Source organism: Hyalella azteca, unplaced genomic scaffold, assembly GCF_000764305.2.
Source record: "Hyalella azteca isolate HAZT.00-mixed unplaced genomic scaffold, Hazt_2.0.2 contig10017, whole genome shotgun sequence".
Lineage (NCBI taxonomy): Eukaryota > Metazoa > Arthropoda > Malacostraca > Amphipoda > Hyalellidae > Hyalella > Hyalella azteca.
The window spans coordinates 254,153-273,503 of record NW_025940070.1 but is presented as its reverse complement, the minus strand read 5'-3'; the positions used below and the strand labels follow the sequence as shown (position 1 = coordinate 273,503).

General features: G+C 37.7%; 1 protein-coding gene across 1 annotated transcript in view; it reads right to left on the bottom strand.

Annotated features, from left to right (window-relative positions):
* LOC108669039 overlaps positions 1 to 19,351 on the bottom strand; it is a 102,241-nt gene that overhangs the window by 31,135 nt on the left and 51,755 nt on the right. The window contains exons 2-3 of the mRNA XM_018156323.2: positions 12,762 to 12,882; positions 5,333 to 5,471 (exon numbers count right to left, since the gene is read on the bottom strand). Coding sequence (XP_018011812.1) covers positions 5,333 to 5,471; positions 12,762 to 12,879 — 257 coding nt within the window. The 5' untranslated portion in view covers positions 12,880 to 12,882. The remainder of the gene's footprint in view (positions 1 to 5,332; positions 5,472 to 12,761; positions 12,883 to 19,351) is intronic.

Here is a 19,351-nt window from a genome sequence, read left to right as displayed (position 1 = left end):
GTTTGCAGGGAACTTCGTTGTGTGCAACAATAACAATAATCTGTTAAATTTTCAAACCCAAACCATTTTATGATTCATTTCAACAATACTTCTGATAGCGATGATTTTATCCAGTATTAATTAATATAAGAAACTCAGAAAAGCGAGAGAACTCTAGAGTATCACTGCCATTCCATGTATATTTCTTGTTTAAGTACGCGCTGATCAATACCAACCCTACGTAGCGGAACTTCTTAAGAACCGTAATGCCTTCGCCTGCACACGCTCATCATCAAGTTACGGTATGGAGATCACCTGGAAACTCGTTTAAATGAGCGAACGGGTCCTGTATGAGGGTCAATATTGAAGCAAGCCTCGGCAATGCGGCACCACGGCCGACATCTCCAATAAACGACCTGCGGATCCAATCGCATCCACCCTAAAATTAAATTCGGAATATCGCGTCGCGTGGAAATCTTTCTATTTCTTGCAGCAAATCCGGACGACCTCGCGCAACAAAATGCCAGCCCTCAGCGGTGTCGATGTCGACCGCTCGACCGCTGAAGCTGAGAGGCGGAAAGGCTGCCAAGAGAACAGCATCCGCAGTCGAGGCAGCTTGATAAAGACAAATTAGATTCACGCTTGCTGAACGCACACGCACGAATGCCACCTTCATATTGCCATAGCTGAAGCTGGCATTTGTGAAGGCCGCAGAAGCTCTAGGAAAATTTGAACGCCAGAAATTCTTTCACCAAGATCTACTGCACACACTACCTGGCAGAGCGGATTTGTCTTACTATAAGAGAATAAACTTATTATTATGATGAATAAAAGATGACTAATTTATTCTAATGACTGGGCTAAAATTCATCAAATTTATGTGCGGCGATTATGTTCTTTCGTATTCGTTCAAAAAATTGCATTCTAGTACCCTCCCTTGATTAATTCAAATACTGTGAGCCGCTGCTGATATAATGCACGATAACATTCGCTATCTTTTCAACAGTCTAAGTACAAGTCGACTCTGAATGCATCTGATATTGTAAGGAATAACATGATGAAACTTGGGAATTGCGTGTGGAACACATAATTATTGAGGGAGCTGCTACTCCCACGTCTCGTGCAGAAGGCATAAGTGAAATTGAAATATGCTCACACCGTAACGATCTATCAGCTCAAAGTCTCCCTTGGAAGTTAAAAAAACAGCTCGTCCTACATTTTAATGAAGTTGTATTTTGTTAAAATGGTTCCGCTTCTAACTCATACGACAACTATGTGTCAGATGAAGCTCCCGACAAAAAGATCTGGACCTAAACTGAGAAGGCTGAGACATGCAACATTTTCTGAGATTGAAATTCGAGGAGTTGCTATTTAAGGGTATTGGAATAAATGCAGAATTACTACAGAGTATCAAACAAATACGTTATATTATTACCAGGTATTTCAATAGATTGGGGATACAATTGTCAGACGTATTAGTCACTGTAGGAAAATAATCAATTCTTTTTGAAGTATCATTTTAAAAAGTGGTAATAAAATTAATATGAACCTGATGAAGCAGCTGAAAACCAACGTAACGTATCATGTAGAACATTCCCCAGTTTAAACTCCGAGTCAGACTACACATGTGAAACATAAAGGCCTTTCCCCAGGAGAAAGCAGTACAGAAGCCAAGCCATCCGGCAAGTACAGCAATACAAAGGCCACTCCTCAAGATAAAGAAACCCGGGAGCTTGAGTGGCAATACATCGCGAGGCAATCTACAACAAGCTTCACGAGAGACTCGAGCAATTAATTTAGCTCTAGACGCCACCCTTGGAATCCCAGAATTTCACTTTTACAACCAAGTAATTGCGAGAGCAGTAATGCACTGACTTCATTTCTGAGGCTGTAAGTTGATCGTTGTTGAGATCTTATACGGCCGTCTTAATGAGTTCGGTCCAGTGGCTCGGTAGCTCGCAAGAGCCACGCTATTCCTTCCAAATGGGTCGGAATTAGGAAGAAAAGTGCAAACGCGCTAGCAGAACGATCGTCATTCACATTGAATGAGCTCAAGTTTGAAAGAAAAGTGCAAACTTTCTCGCAGGCAAGTGTGATAATTAGTCTCCTTCAATAAGAAGCCATGAGAAATGCTCCAGAACGATGATTAAAATACGATTTCGCCATCGTTTTCGAGTGGAACTCCCTACGGCTCGAAATTTTTTGTTGTGTATTCTAATAAATTGAGGACATTTTTATGGTAGGCTGCGTTCATAAATAACTACGAATTTTGTCAATTTTCAATTCCTCCATTTGAAAAATTCAACCACCTCTTTCCTCCAGAAAAAAAACATATATAATCAATTTTTCACGAATGTTTCAGTTGCACAAATGAACGAAAACGTTCATTAATTTCCCCAATCTACACACATATATGTGGCAATAAACAATTTTAGTTTTATAGTTAGTCCGTCTGTGCTATACGTCAGGACACTTGTTATTGGACTGATAACTGTCAGTCGATGTTAGGATCCGGCCAGAGCCACCAGCCACGATCTCACGGCTCCCTCTAACGTGGTGGCGAAAATGCATTCGCTTAGCGATCCTCACGTCTTTTGCATGTCCCTTAGGAACTCTTTAAGAGCAACACTGGAATTTTCCCGGCAGTTAAATAATAGATACGGGCGTTTCATTTGGATATGCATAGATTTGCACTTAAATTTGTGAGTCGACACGAATTGAACGAAGAGGCCCACCAAGAAGACTTGCGTTGATACAAGGTTAGCGAGACTTGACAGAATTGTGGCCGGAATGGGAATGGGTGATCAGAGGCGAATGCGCCAGCCTTGCTTGTCTTGCCTATAGATAAGATCTGAGATTGAGCGACGTAATGGAACTAGGATTCCAATGTAAACAAATTCATTGAGGACGCGGCGAGATTGCCGAACAGGCAGCTGTTCGAATTAGGGCGACATTCGCGAGCTGCAGAAGCACGAGTGAACGGCTTGCCGATGCACAAGATCGAAGAGTGGACTAGGCTTGCCGTGCGGCTGAGATTGAGCGAAACAAGCCAAAGTAAAGGCGCATCAACGATTACTTTATCAATAGGCCAGCCACGCGACGAAAATGGCATGATTGCATTGTAAATTCAAAGTGTCGAGTGACTATAGACAATCGAGTCCACTTGAAAACTACCCACTGGCATTTACCCGAAGGTACGAGTCTTTCGATCAGGAACTGAGTAATCTTTACATCGCTTGCTCGTGATTTCCAATTCCAGTTGAAAAGAAAAGGAAAACTGCCCAACTCGAGGCACGACATCTCGAATGATCGTAAAGCAGCAGGTCCTTCACACATCCACCGTTAATTTCTTTCATTTAAAAATTTTTATTCTAAAATGACCCCACATTTCTTTGGTCCCAGGCTGTAATTATGTTGATGTGTTGCTATTAATAAAAAAATCTTGGAAATACTTCTCATCTAAAAAATACAAAATCATCAAAATAAATAAGGAATTATTCACAGAAGTTCCCTCCAGGGAGATATTGATCCTGATTGATTATATGGTTCTTGTTACATTTACTCAAATTAAGCCAACGCAGACTCATACAAGTTCGGCATGCTATAAATAAATAAAAATGAGTTTATCTCTCCAAGGAAATAACCGAGAGAGGCGCGGCAACCTCTTTTTTTTCAAATGTCAAAGGCAACTCGCTAAAATATCAACTCCAGTAGAACTCGGTTGCCGCTTAATCATGACGCTTAAAAAAAACTTTTACTTTATGAAGTTAGTTGAGTCAGTCACTGCTAATTAATTGGTCATTGGAAGAAGTCTTGCGTCCACTCCTTAATAAAAATATTAAGAAAAACTACAATATTCTGCGCTTAATGGAAGTTAAGTGATTAAAGTGCAATGGAAGCAGACCAGATAAGAAGTTTAGAAAGTATCATTGTTTAACTTGCGCATTAATATACCATAAATAGAAGTATCGAGTAAGAATTTTTCTTGGATTTTTGAATGAAACTTGCCCTAAGGATTGGAAGTGTCAAAAAGAAGAGAAGCTATATCATATACTGTATTGCTAGCAATTATAGTCCCGACATATATTGTTTTTAAACTGAAAGGGTCCTGAGGTTATGCAGACAGGACCATAGGACACAAGCATCGAGCAAGCCTACAAAAATGTTCCATTAAGTAAGAGGTAATTTTGTGCATATCCCTTACAGGATCCTTACAGCCTTAATCCTCGGCGCCCAGGATTGTTCACATGAACGACTTAGCTTTTTTCTGCATAATTACTCATATTTTACAGAAAGAATTTTAAAACAAATATTAATTTTCCTTTAATTTTCGAGTCACGACCTTTGACTAGATATTAATAAACAGCAACGTTTTGTTCAGGAAGATGCATTTGCTTTTTTAAATATTTAAATGTAAAGGAACTTGACCGAACTTGACCTAACCTTTTCTAACTCTAACTGTCGATTTATGTTCTAACTCTAACGTCCTATTTTCAGCATCAGCAACAAAACGCTGATTCTACAGATTCGGCAAACTAGCTGCCTATTCCATAGAATCGGCAATTCCATGATTTCGGCACGACACATATAAATTGTTGCTTGTGATTATCTTTCAACTAAATATTACTTGTGACACAAATTGATCAATAATTTCTTCAATATCGTGACAATGTCTTGTAATACCCCTAATATAAGAAATAATTGCGATGTATGAAGCAATGAATAAAGCGGTGGTGAATATTCAGATGGAGTTACCGGCAGCTGTGAGGGCGTGGTCACGTCATGTTGGTTTTGAACAGCGAAACTTGAGCCTCACGCAACATTTTTGTGCTTCATGAAATATTGCCAGAAGTTTATGCGCTCAGACTTTGAATAAAAGAAAACTTTATTCAGTAGTACTGCTCTTCAGTTAATGAATATATATTATTGTTTGAAAACGAAAGCTTCAATTATATGCACGAACTTCTAAGAATCTAAGTACAATTTTAATGTAATGAGATGATACTCTGTGCGTCTTTTGAATTGCTAACAAGAATTTTAGAAAGAAAATTAAATTCTGAAATTAATTTTCGGAATTCATTAATTAATAATTGATTAATTATTTAAGAAAATTAAATTCTAAAATTAATTTTCAGAATTAGTTAATTAATAATTAATTAATTAATTAAGAAAATTAAATTCTGAAATGTAGCTATGATTTTCATCATTTTTAAACACTTGACAAACTAAGCTCGTAAGTGTAATCATACGTCGGTCTAATATGGCTAAAATATTCCTCGCTATTTTTGCCTTTTCCCTTAATGTTACGAACATAAAAATATGGACAATAAATGTAGCAGTATTATTGACTCACTTGAACAAGAACTTTTGGCCGTCCTTGGACTGCCAGCAAACTCCTTTAGAAGAGAACTCGGTGCGCGTGATGGAGATGACGTCTCGGGCGCCGTTCTGGAACCATCCTCCTTTCCAGTGACTCGGCAATTCACAGATTCCTGGCGGACATAAATGAGCTTCATTGTCATTATTGCTGGGATTATTGATTGTATTTTCTACCCTGCATTGTAAGTAAGAATAAGATTTTAATTTGCTGTCTACATATAAATTTTACTAAAACAAAATGATGAATTACCTTAGTGTATATTTTATATTTTATTTGTACACAATCATTCGAACATTCTATATTTGAAACGACGCAAAAAAAAGATGCTGTGAAATATATTTTTGTAATGCATGTAGTTTTTTAACAGACATACATTCAAACCATTTTTCTAATGAGCCATTTTTCTGTAGAGCCATTTTTCTCCGTCATAATCGACTCCACTGAGAATTGAGCTTCATTCTCATTCATTAGCAAACCCTTGCGCAACGCAGGGCGCTAGGAAAAAATCGTGCATGAAAGTCCGAGTCATACGGAATGAAGCAATCAAGATAATGCCTGATACGCTGCACTTACGCATGCGACTTAATGAACGTTTGCCTAGGAATGTGCCAAAAAGAAGGCATTTCGAGAAGGTGATAACAAAAAACAAAGCCATCTTGATAAGGCCTCGCAATAGAGGAAGCTCGTTCCAGTCGCCAACTTGCGAGTTTTGATCGTCTAAAGAGGAAGTGGTCCTCGTGGCATAGAGAGGGGGAAATTAGAGGCTATCGTGCCGGATATTAGAGGAGAGCTGAGCTCCTTGGACGCCTTGCGTATACCACGCATTTTCACAACACTATAAGGACCAACGAACGCCTTTCTCACCCGGATGTTAGGCGAGTGTGCCGAAATTTGAGGAAAAATTTGTCCTGAAAATTTTCCAATGTTAGTAAATATTCAATTTTATTGGAAATTCCTTTAGAAAACTGCACGATGACGCTTTAGAAGCTGCGAAAACTAGGTTAAATAGATTTCAACGTTGAATAAAACAATTTTAACAAGAGGAGCTTTGAATGGAATTTTCGAATAAAAACGCGAAAACGTGAAAAATTTGTCCAATTATGTTTCACCTAATTATTGGAAAGAGCCAGAAGTTGAAAAATTTGTGGGAAAACAAATTAATTTCGTGCTCCAATTGGTTGAAATAATTTTCCTCATGATTATAGTCAATTAACGAGCCGTAGCCACGAGAGGAACCGAGTCACTGAATAACGTAAGTTCATGCTCAACATCATCCATCCATTTTGAAGTAAAATTCACAGCTCGTGCCTCCAAAAAAATGGTTTGCTTTGAGCAAGAGACTCTCCCCTTACATTACAAGCATACCAAGCGATGATATTCAGTGAAGTAGCGGCCATGACAAGCGTTAAGAACCAAAGACTTAAACACAGAGTTGGAAGAAAACTTTTGAATCTAACTCTGGTAGACGGAAGTGACGAACCAAAGAAGCGTGAAGATAAAAGAAGGAAGGCTTGGTTCTTTTGGCAGCTTCACAATCACGCTCGCCAACTTTGCTGCAGAAAGTCTGCGATGTTGCGGTTTTGTATCGCGGCTAACAGGCGCGTCTTCACAGGCGAGTTAGCAACTTTTGACTCGAGCATCCAGACATGGATGGAACGCCGCATAAATCTTAGAGTCTGGCAACAGCAGCAGGCGTGCTCGGCAATGAAGATTAAGGGATTACTCAGCACTCGCGGATAGCTGAGTGTCCATGCTGCAGCAAAGCGAGCGCGCGCTCAAAAATAGTGAACGCTATATTTATAGAAATGTCGTCATTTATTTCAAAGACTCTTATTTCATTACTTACGATTAATCACTATCAGTATGTTTATAATTAAATTCAATTTTACGCTAACCATTTTATTCTCAGTTCAAATTTGTTCAATCCATACCTACGTTGTGAAATGTGAAATTTACGAACGAATTAGCCAGGAAATATGTTATTCCCTACAAGAACGGGTACATCGCAAGGTAATCACCATCATAGGCGAATGCAAAATCAATGATCAGAATTTATACCATTTTATATAGCTGGTATTATAGCTTTTATTAGCATTTTTTATAGCATTTTTATATAGCTGGACATTTGTATGCTTGTCGAATGCCCCATCATAATATTTTCGTAGGTAAATGTGGGGACCGCTTACTACAGAGAACTCGATCTCATTATGCATTTGGTCCAGTCGATACCTCCTAAATGAATATCGCTCCATGAAAAATGAGCTTTCAACGTGATTACCACTCGGCGGCAGACGAAAATGGATCACAAATCAACGTTCACCAGCCATCTATCGTGAGCACATAATTAGAAGCATATACTGGCACTGTACACGCTCGCTTACTGGCTTGTATGTAGTAGTTCACCTACGACTCCTGCTCATAATTAAGCTAAAGTTTCCTAACTAAATATTGTGAATAATCAGGCAATATAAGAAGAAATTTACCATGCAAGTTCCATGGCTACCTAAGGTGTGGTTTTTAGCGCTATAAGTTCTCGTCCGATCATTAATTAATACATTTCTAACGTGTGTGTAAGTGCTCCGAAGCAGCCTTGCGTTTGTTAAAAAAAATTTTTACCCGTTAAAAGGTTTACGAATTCATACATCAAAGTAGCTTAAGTCGTAGATGATAAAAGCTTCTACCTGTTCGTAGCCATTCGTGGCCTTCAGTCATCATTGAACGTCACTTACAACTGCATTATGGATCATGAAAGCGATTTTGTGCATCGAACATGCAAATCACTCTGCCTAGCCTACACATCTTTGATGCTACGGGTTAATTACAGTATATTCCAAATAAATATTCCCTTTTTAGCGTCATTTTTGTTGCATGGAGAACTAATATAAAAAAGTGTGAGAAGAAATAATCTCTTATAGGCCACCCGTCATGGCTGGACTGCAACCAAAAATTCCGACCATAGCATCTACCCCCAAACTTTGTGCCATGGTCGAAGAGTTACGGGCAGTTGCATGGCATTCATCAGGAAATTCACCAGAACTGCATGACAAAATTATGCATTGAGCAAGTTTAGCGACGACACAGAGAGAGACAGACTTCCTCGCATGATCGAGGCCATATCTGGCAACTTATAAACTATTCGCGATGAGGCGATAAAGCATGCTAACAGAGCCATAAATTTTGTTGAGCATAAATTTCTGACTGGCAATCGCCAACAGTTACCAGCTAGCATTCATGCTACACTTGCAGAACTTCACATATTCACTAAGACAAATGGCTCTAGTTACCGAGGAATTCAAAAATATTATTTAGGTTTACAAGCAGGTTCTGCACATGTGATGTAATTATTTATATATTATGTTCAAAAATGTGCTTGTGTGCTTGTGTACGTTTATACATATATATTCGGTAATATACAGGAATTAGTAAGTCGCGCCATCAGATCTAATATAACACCACAAATAGCCTGATAATACCCCCGTAGACGTCTAATCGAATGTTTTACCAGAAAACCTCGATATTGAGAGAAAGTGGAATTATCGATTTTACTATGTTGCCCACAATTTAATTGAAATCGAAGAGAATTAATTAATTTCGAAAAATTACGGGATATCATTTCCATAGAATCTGTCGTGGCTTAACATTCTAGGCGGGAGCTAACATCACACAACCTAAAGAGCAATGCTGGATAGACTTTTTTGTGAAATACATAGGGTACATATTTAGTATGTTCCAGCAATTAATTATTTTAAGCAACCGAAAAACCGAACTTATCCATAAGGTCAATACGCTGATATATTTATTCTCTTGGCAAATGAAAATTACTTAATATTAAGCAACGAACTTTGGTAGCTACGTACTTCAATGGTGATCACCAACACAAAGAAGAATGCGGGTCATTTGGTAGAAAACGTACTTGGCCGGGACAGAGAGATAGGCAGGATAAATTGCCCACCAAATGTAGGGATAATGCGGGTAATTTGAGGTCCCTCAACACCGCCACTGCGTTTACCGAGTTAGGCAATAACAGCGGCGAAGCTCCGACTAATTACATGAGATGGACGTGAGAGCCATCCAAGCGCATGCTGGCGTCTTATTTCTGTATACTTTTTTCCATTACCAAAAAATGTCATTCTGCTGAGTCCTGTAATGCCTTTCGCAAAATTTGAAAGCCATGCAATATACCTAATTTCTGCAAGACGAACGCGAGACAAGGTTACCCTTGTCCCGCAAGCTCAGACGAAGTTTAATTAAATTATCGAAAATTTCCATAAACGTGGATCAATTGAACCCGAGAATAAGAACCTGTCACACACACGCATTGTGTGCCTACAATAATAAGTTATACGCTTCAGAGCTCGACAGTCACATTTTGTATCAGCTTTGCAAGCAATATGGTAGTATGAATTAAAATGAAGAATTTTTCGCGGAATGAATTGACATGAAACACACAATGTTGGTTTAAAACGGATCAGAGTGAAGCTGTGAACGACCAATCGAACTTACAATTTTATGTACAATGACCATCAAATATTGTGAACGTATATACGCTACCTTCATATATAGGTTGTAGAGACAAGTAACTTTCACACGCCCAGCCAAAAGGCAGAGCGCCAACGATCGGACACAATTGCTTGGTAGAAAAAACTCTGGAACAGAAAATGCCGAAGTCGTAAAATTGGAGGCAGTTCTTGCCGGACTTCTGGCGGCTGACTTACAGCCGAACCGCTCTTAAAGTATCTCTTGCTCGACAACCTTGCCATGCCAACGCAGCCAACGAAAAGCTACGAACTAAGTTTAAATCTTTTGAAATAAAGCATGGACAAGATACAACCTTGAGCAGAGGTAACGTAGTAAGCAGAAATAATGTACTGGAAAGTCTGCGGACTATAGAAAACTTGAAAGTTCTTCCATAATTAGTGTGGATGCAAATATACATCTTTATATTGTGAGCTGCACATATATGACAATTATTAAAACTTTTGTACAAAAGTTCAATAAGCAACTGCACTTTACGCAACATCACTTCTACATTTTCTACTGCTTCATTGAAAAAATCTAAGCTGAGCCTAAATGCGTAAATGAATTTAGCCTTTGCTGAAAGTTTATCTTCATTACAAATATTTGCTAGAGACCAATTAATGAGTCTCATACAGTCCTGCCCTCTACCAACACCCTAATCCTAGCTGCGCCCGCATGTTGGCATCCAAAATATGGACCTGTTTACTTGCTAGAGAATAATATGTCAACGAGGCAGTAATATAAATTTTGTGGCTGTGAAGTTTAAAGAAAACTATATATCCTACTTTTTTTATGCAATGAAACTTAAGATTTCATAAATCAGGCGAAATTCTTTCAGTTAGGCTTATTCTCACATGACCAAATATTAAAGCACCTGTGCAAACAGATACAAAGTAAGAATCACAGAGTGAAAAATAAAAATGTTTATCAAAAGATGAATAAAGAAATTAAGAAAATCAGTTAAACCAAGTTGGAACATAGTTACAAGGACGGGCTCTTCAGTAAAGTTAAACACTGTCCAAAATAGATCAATCAATTTATTTTCAAACTATGTTTACCCTATTTACATAAATAATTCTGATCATAATTGTAGAGGTCCATATTTAGGTCCATATACTCCGCATATAGTATAGGCCAAGAGAGTTTATTCGTAACATTAAATCTAAAATATCCCTCTCAGTCGTCATTTGTTGAATTTTTCACTTTATTTTAATAGCATCACAAAATGTATGATTAATGCTCAAAGTCATTTTGTTTTACAACATTTGTGAATGTTTCAGAGCAACGATCTAAAGTCGGCAAGCTTTCGCTTGACGCCCACAAACAAAGCTCGACGTGAACGCGACGATCGCACCGAACGAAAGCAAGCGTTGCTGGTAAACACTTGTGCCTGGGTGGCCCTCGCTCGTCATATGCGACTCTCATAACAAAGAACCCAACGTAAAATGAACCTTCGCTTCCTACAATAAGCAACCGGCACCTGACAGCACGGAAATCACTAATGCATTGCACGAGCGCTAACCTTATATAGATAACAAGAGATGGTGAGCGTTGTCATGTAAGGTATTTGCCGTGAAATCTTTCTGATTGTGAATGTACCCTATGCATGTCATATATTGCAGTTTGTGAAATGAAGTATACGAAGATAAATAAGATCCAAAATACAGAAAGCACTCTACACAAACATGAAATGTTGATTTTGAGGACCCTCGAGAGAATTTCTGAAGAGGCATGAGCAACATAAACCACTGAAGTATATTTCATAGATTATATTAGATTCAGTCTTGAAATTATTGACCTGAATTTTTAAAATCTATTTCATTCTGTGACAAATTAGACTGCAATACCGACATGATGTGCAACCGAGTAATCTAGAAGCAAGTAAGTAATTTCAATATGAGGTTCATTTTATAAAGAGGCAAGTCAGCAAATAATATCACTGAGACGTCACTTCAGTACAAAGTTGTCGAATCAAAGCGAACAAGTTTGGGCAAACTCAGCGACAAGATCAGCCTGAGGGCGACTGCAGGATGCACCGAGCGACAGCATTTTATATAAGAAATGATCAAAAACTTTATTTCTCTCATTTTGTCGGCTAAAAAAATTGTCATATTGATTTGTCTGTTAAAAATATATATCTAGGGAATGAAAGGTGTTAGATACAAAGTTGTTTCGGCATCGATTCTAATGTAGGATGCTCATAAGGAAATTAGAAACTAGATTCTTCTTACACTTGAAAGTTTTTCGCCAGCACAAATGTGTAGACAACAATGTAACTCATTTAATTCTTTTGGATATTAATAATTTGCTCATTGAGCTTGTGAAGATATATTTTTTTAATGACAAAACTCTTAATTTGTGGGAACTGTGCCTAACACTTGACACCAACAGAATTATGGGAATCATAACTTGCTGCTGATGTGAGTAAGATCGCTTAAAAATTACTTCCCTGGAAATGTGTGAAAGTATTATGCATTAAAAGGTTCATAATTTTTCAGTCACAAAAGTGGAAACAATTATCATTCGTTAGGGATATGCAAAAACCTTCGCAAACGGCGAAAACGAGATTTTCTTGTGTTGGCACGGGAGACGCTGCAGCAAAATATGAATAACTTTTCAACCATAATTTACGATTTTTATTACTTATCAATCTGGTCCATCGATGTCATTTATTTCCTGTACCCCTCATCACATAAGGATTATGTCCGTGGCACTTACTTTAGCCGTTAGTAGCCAGCGAGGAATAAAATTCTGCGTGATTTGTTTATAAGAGAAAAAGAAATACTTAAAGAAAATTACCGATGCGGAAGCATTATTTCTTATCATAACAGAATAGTAAAGTAAATAAACAAGTTCCAAGTTAAATACTTGTTTTAGAACTCACCTTGTGATGAGGGCAGGGAGACGAGCAGGAGTGTTGCGAGGGTAACGAGCAGTCGAGGGGTCGAGGCGAGGGCACAGCGGCTCCCGGTGAGCTGTAATTGTCGGTCCCCGGGACCCATTTCCTGAGATAGCAAAAATATGGGCAGATTATTAAACTTATTCAATTAATGAGCACTAATGGTTATTAATAATAATATTAAAATTATTATTCATTAGATGCTATAATATGCACTTTAATTCCTTTGTATCCTATCATACATTACAAAATTGTATTATTAATGTAGACTTTGCAATAAACTATCGAATGAACTTTTGTTTAATAATAAAATATTTTTAGAGCAGACTATAAAATCACTTATGAATATCACTCATTTATATTAAATCTCGATATTAAAAAAGATTTATATTAGAGACATTAAGTTGTGCCTCAAGCATTGTCATTCGATAATTAGACAATATATTAAGTTGTATTAGGCAATCAATGAAACACAATTCATTTAATTACAAAAATTATTAGGTAGTGAAAAGTGTAACAAAAATTCTTCACAATTGACATTTGTATTCAATCAGGCTAAGCGTTTTTTTTTCTTTTTTTTTGTGCTGGAAGAGCATACACATCCCATTGTTTCTGAGGTATCCGCACATAAGCAGCATTCACGCTTCCAAAATTATGCTTGGACCCAAACAGCTACAGTGTTTCAGAGCTTCTCCGAATTTATCCTGAGATACAATAAGTTAAGTTTTCAGAACGCCAGCTTGTGCATGCGAAGTCTGTGGTTTTCTATCTATATGCAAATTTGGCCCTGGAAAGAGAAGGGCACTGATTGGAAGCAAACAGTTTTTTATTCTTTTCGAGAACTATACGACAAAGAATTCCTTAAAACAATATCGAAGGCTGCCAAACAATAAACATGCAGGCGTTCAAGGAATGAATCTTTCTGATTCATTTCAGTCCCATGCAAATTAAAGAAAAAGCTCATTTTTTATCTGAAAATCAGACACTCAATATTACGTTAGACTGTTAGAGCTTGGATTGCATGAAAAATTATTAACTCTATGGTGCAATATGTTCGAATCGAAAATTCATACATATATTGAAATTTGTTTCTTCTCCTTACTCTATATATTTGTCAAATGGAATATGATTTTAATTATTTAGTTATAGAGTAAATGTTGGAATGCAAGAAATGACTTGCTGCGTTCATCGATAGAAACAATAGCCGCACTGTCACATTATCGAGATTATTATCACGAAGCGTTTTTTTAATTCTTAGAAATGCAATTGATGTTTTGTTTTGATTGTCATATCTAACGACTCATATGTTATGAGATGTAATTCCTATTGTATGTAATAGTGCATTGATTCGACACGACTGTTAGTAACGTTTTAAATTAGAATTACATGATATCACAAATTACACGCTTTTGTTTTCTCTAATTGTGGGAATAACATAAAGTATTTAGACTTTCTTATCACGAAAAAAATCCCCCTCGTACTTCTTCGTGTGTGAAGTGTGATTCGCTATTATATTTATTATCTTAAGTGAAGTGCCGAGTATAGTTCTCTAGGCAATGATTTAATGAGACTTTAATAACTTTATTTCTTGCAATATACACGTGAACGGCATCACGTGCAATATGCAATTTGCTGCGCATTATTTGTGAATGAAACCATTTTAGTCATTGCGCAACACTATCTGAATAACGACGTGAAGTAGGAGCAAAAATTCTCACTAAAATGCAAAAGAGGAATCATCAAGCTCTCCACGATTTACCAGTTTTTTATGCTCTTAAATTAAATTTGAAATCAAATTACCGGAGCTTGGATTGATCAGAACTAGAATATTCCCAGATTTGATGGCTTTTGCCACTGTAATTACGAGATCTTGATTAAATTCGAACGCATTTCTGGACTCTAATGAAGGAGTGGCAAAAAATACATTTTCATCACATCAACGCTAATCAAAGCTTGATCGTTCGGAGCAGCCGAGCAACATGGGAGATTTTGTTTTAATCTTTATACCCAAGTAAAATATTTTGTGTCGTTTTTAATTTATCCCGCGTAGGATAAATGAAAATCTAAGGAGTAGATAACAAATGAAAAACTTGTATGGAATAATTATATGCTAATGACTTTCTTTCATCGTTCAAAACTGTTGATTTTCGAAAATAATTTCGTAGTGTCTATCTATTATTGAGTCGATGCTTGTCGACTCTTCCGCAGGAAACAAGTAATGTTCGGGTTAATAAAATCAACATCATGAAGTTGCCTGATAGTGTAACTGAATCCCATCAGATTGCCATTTTACTGTGCGTCTATTCAATCCCTATGAAACATGAAAGGACGATCATAGAAACGTACTTTTCAGAAAAAATTCTGCATTTTTCATCTGAGCCACAAAAAATCATCCGCTTCCGTTTCGCGCTCGTCCCTTGAATAAGAATTAAATAACTTTATACAATCACTCTTTTTCATGGCACGAGTGAAAAGAAAAAGCATTCTAGGTGACAGGCTCGGGAGAAGTTTTTGACGGTACAAAGTGTCAGATGTTCGGGAAGTTGCGCGGAGTGCCTCGGAAAGTTCTAATCGCCATCGATCGATCAGATCGCGGCTACGAACAAGGCATTGTGTTCCTTGAACAAGATAGGTCAATAATTTAATGGAGCATGCGCTTGTTCAAACCGTAATTTTTATTCAGGTTTAATTTTTCAAAAATTCTTTGCAGAAATCATTTACGTGTTATTAGTGGCATCTGATCTGATTAGTGGCGTGAAAAGTTATTAGTGGCATCTGATCACATAAGGTATTATTGTAAAGAAAAATGTATAATCATATTATATTTAATTATAATTGCCAATAATTTATTATTCAATAGACTCTAGACACGGTGTTAAAGAATGATGTCTCAATTTGCTTCTAAATTGAAACTAAATGTTATTGAAAAAACTTCCGTCTAAATACGCAATTTTTGATGTAAATTAGCCAATTTTATCTCTGTTTTCTGGAATAAATATGATTTTAACCCACGCGGAAAGCCTTATAAACAACATTTAATTCGCATTTGATTCTTTCGGCAATTTATCCAGGCTCAGAGCCCACTAAAGTCCACAACATTTCTGCTCTGCCGGACCCACGATCGAGCAGCTGCATCTGGTGCGCGCGGCTCGTTGCAGTCAGTTGGTCAGTTAGGAAGTTGTGGCGGTCTGATTAGACGCAGTATTCCTCGAAAGCGTGATCTGAGTACGAGTTGTGGACCAGTGCAGAGAAACATGGACATGTTACTGGTGGCAGACTCTGTATTGGTTGGCCGACTTTAGTTTCAATTGGGACTGAGGACTCGCGGAAGCCGAAGCAGGGATAACTCCCAACTTCTGGGATTGCGACATGCGGCGCCAGAGTTCTATTCAAATGACAGGATAACAGAGACGCAAGGCTGGATGGTCAATGCGTGTGTGCCAACACATGACTATTTACGCGGGATGAAGAAGCCTTGGTTCTAAAATAGGCTTCGATCAAACAAACCTGATTCGGATGATTTGGTTTGAAATTCCGTTGACTAATCAAGCATTTCTGAGATACAATTGAATCCATTTATGCTCTAGCGAAGAGAATTGAGAAAAAAAAAATCCAAAATATTGCTGTGTTTTTTGAAAATATTATGATAAAATTAAGTTGGCAGAAAATTGTTCTAAATCGGCTTCAGATCCCACTAAAACGGTACCTATTTTTGTATTTCAAGCACATCTACGCCAAATAAACGATTTACTAATTATGATGAAATATCGTTGGATTGAGCAACAGTAACTAAATTAAATTTGAAGCATAAATTTGACATATAAGGTGCACTCACATTAGAAAACAGTGTGCCATGAAGTTTTTGGCCTACATAAAAGACACTTGATTTTCCGTGAAACGAAAAGCTTGCAATTAATCTTGAATTTGTGATGGCGATTTGCTTTCTATTTAATGCAGTAATTAAAGTTTCTACAGAATGCTAATAATTTCTAATGTTCTTAAGCTCTGTGAAAACAAATTGCTCCGTGTATACATCATCGCCATTATAAGAACAATTGTTCACAAATAGGCAATGATTTCATCAAGATTTTACAATGAAACTTAAATCAAATCATACTAACAGGCTTTCAAAGGACACGAAGTGTAATTAAATTGAATTTATTGAATCGTTTTGAACATTTTTGTATCCCAATTTCGCTCGTATTTCCCTCAAAACTAGCACATGAAGCGCGCCCAAACAATGCAGATGTTGTGCAGATGAACTTGATCCTACAGATGTCCATTATTTTTAATATTTACACAGGATTTAATTTCGGAATCGCAGTTACAAACCCATGCAGCGTCATAATCATTTTTTATAGCGATTCTCGAACATTAAATTTAATTTTGTTCGTTCAGGAAGACTTTTATTGCTGTGCTGAGGCTCTTCAATCCCCATGCTCGCAGTGATTTAATTCTAAGAAATAGGCTATAAGAACTCGCAAGCGTCGGATCCTTTCAGCCGAAAATGCGACAGAAAACGCAGGGGAAGAAAGTAGGCGAAGAGAAGGCCCTATATAAGGAAGAAATGAAGAGCACAGCGCACTTGCTTCCAGACATGAAGGCTGGCTGGTCGAAGATCGTCCTCAATGAGAGAGAGACCCTTGAAGATTCTCAAGAATGGACCGACAATAAAAAGAGCCATCGATCCCCAGCTAAACGAAATTAGAATGCTGAATAATGATATTGCTGTTCATATACGAGTGAGAAAAATACTGCGTCCTATTAAGCCGTCATACAATAGTTCCCCGAGCTACACTGCTCGTCTATAAAGTGTATGCGCTCCCAAACAACTAATAGAATCGTTGTTAACTGAACCAGAAAGTGTTCTTAAATTAACAATAAAAAAACGTAATTTTCAACGAAGAAATTTAATCTCTTCTAAGAAACTTTTTCGCAAGCAGGCTGCTATTTCGGCGCTTATGTGAAACAATCATTTCAGTAATAATAATTCGCAATTTAAATTCCCTATCATTGTCTTATTTGATGCACAACTTTTTTTGTGTTGTTTTGACGTGAGAACCTGGCAGCAAAGAGGACGGGAAACGCAGAAACATTCGAGCCTTGAAAGCGAAAAAATTGGGGCGGGGCAGCGCTAGCTGGTGAGAGGCTTCACGGCATCAGTCTCACGGGTTCATCTCACTAAAAGCGTTGCGTAAAAACTGCTCCTAATGGCATTGACTACGCATCTCGGGCCTTGAGAAAAAGCCTCAAATTACTTTAGTCTATTTATTTGATGATTAAGTTGTCTTACTTTTTAGTTAGCCATTGACAAAAGCTTTTTTTTAGTTTGGAAAATGGAATATTTAACCTAATAATACACCGGTTATATTGCTTTATATTTTATCTATAACGCTTGGTACGAAAAAAGGCCTTCTAAGAGATAATTTGTCTTAGAAATTTGCAAAGAAATTTTGCGGTTCGAAACAGTTGCGATATGTTTTCAACGAATAATTTTCAGTATTTACTTAATTTGCGATATGTTTTCAACGAATAATTTTCAGTACTTACTTGATATATTAATTATTAACTCATAGTCACCAAAGATTGCCACATTTATCATTAAACAATTTTGGTATATAACTGAATCCTCTAACAATTTAAGATAGTTCATTAAAATTTCAGTGCAAATGCAATAAAAATCCGTCTTGAAGTTCATCGTAAACCGAAATGCCGACTGTATTTACGAAGAGACCTTTAATTAAGGAAGACCTACGATAACAATGCGTCAACTCATACGGGATTTGAATGCATATTGCTAGCAGACATGAGTAAGACCGGGTAAGATAAAGCAACAGGAGCCCATGAGTAAAATACCTGGGCGGCCCAACAATACTGTGTGGAAGGTAGGAGTAAGAGTTTGGGAGGAGAAGGTGAGATCAAGGGACTTATAATAATAAGAAGATGCATGCTAATGTGAAAGTTAAATAGGTACGTGTGAAATCAACGGAGGTGAAAGTGGAAACTTAGGAGGCACTAGTGTGTGTGAGGGCAGGGAGGCACTAGTGTGTGTGAGGGCAGGGAGGCACTAGTGTGTGTGAGGGCAGGGAGGCACTAGTGTGTGTGAGGGCAGGGAGGCACTAGTGTATGTGAGGGCAGGGAGGCACTAGTGTGTGTGAGGGCAGGGAGGCACTAGTGTGTGTGAGGGCAGGGAGGCACTAGTGTGTGTAAGACGTGTACGAGCAGGGAGTAAATAGTGAAATAGTGCCTGTGTGTGTCTGTATGAACCACACCCAAGTGTGTGAATGCCAGGAGGCAATCATGTACAGGTTTTGGCAAAGGAGGCAGTAGTGTGTGAGTGTGTAAGTATTAATGTGGCAATAGTTTGTGGGTGTGACAGCAAGGAGGCAATAGTGTGCAAGTATTGATACAATATTGTAAGAGTGGAGAAGTCATGCTGATAGCTTGTGTAATAATGTATTAAATTATTATTGATCGATAAATAATAATTCAGGGAGGCAGAGTAAAAATTCCAAGAGAAGCGGCGGTTAACGCAGCAAGAGATACAAATTTTGCGCTGAAAATCCTGGCATCCC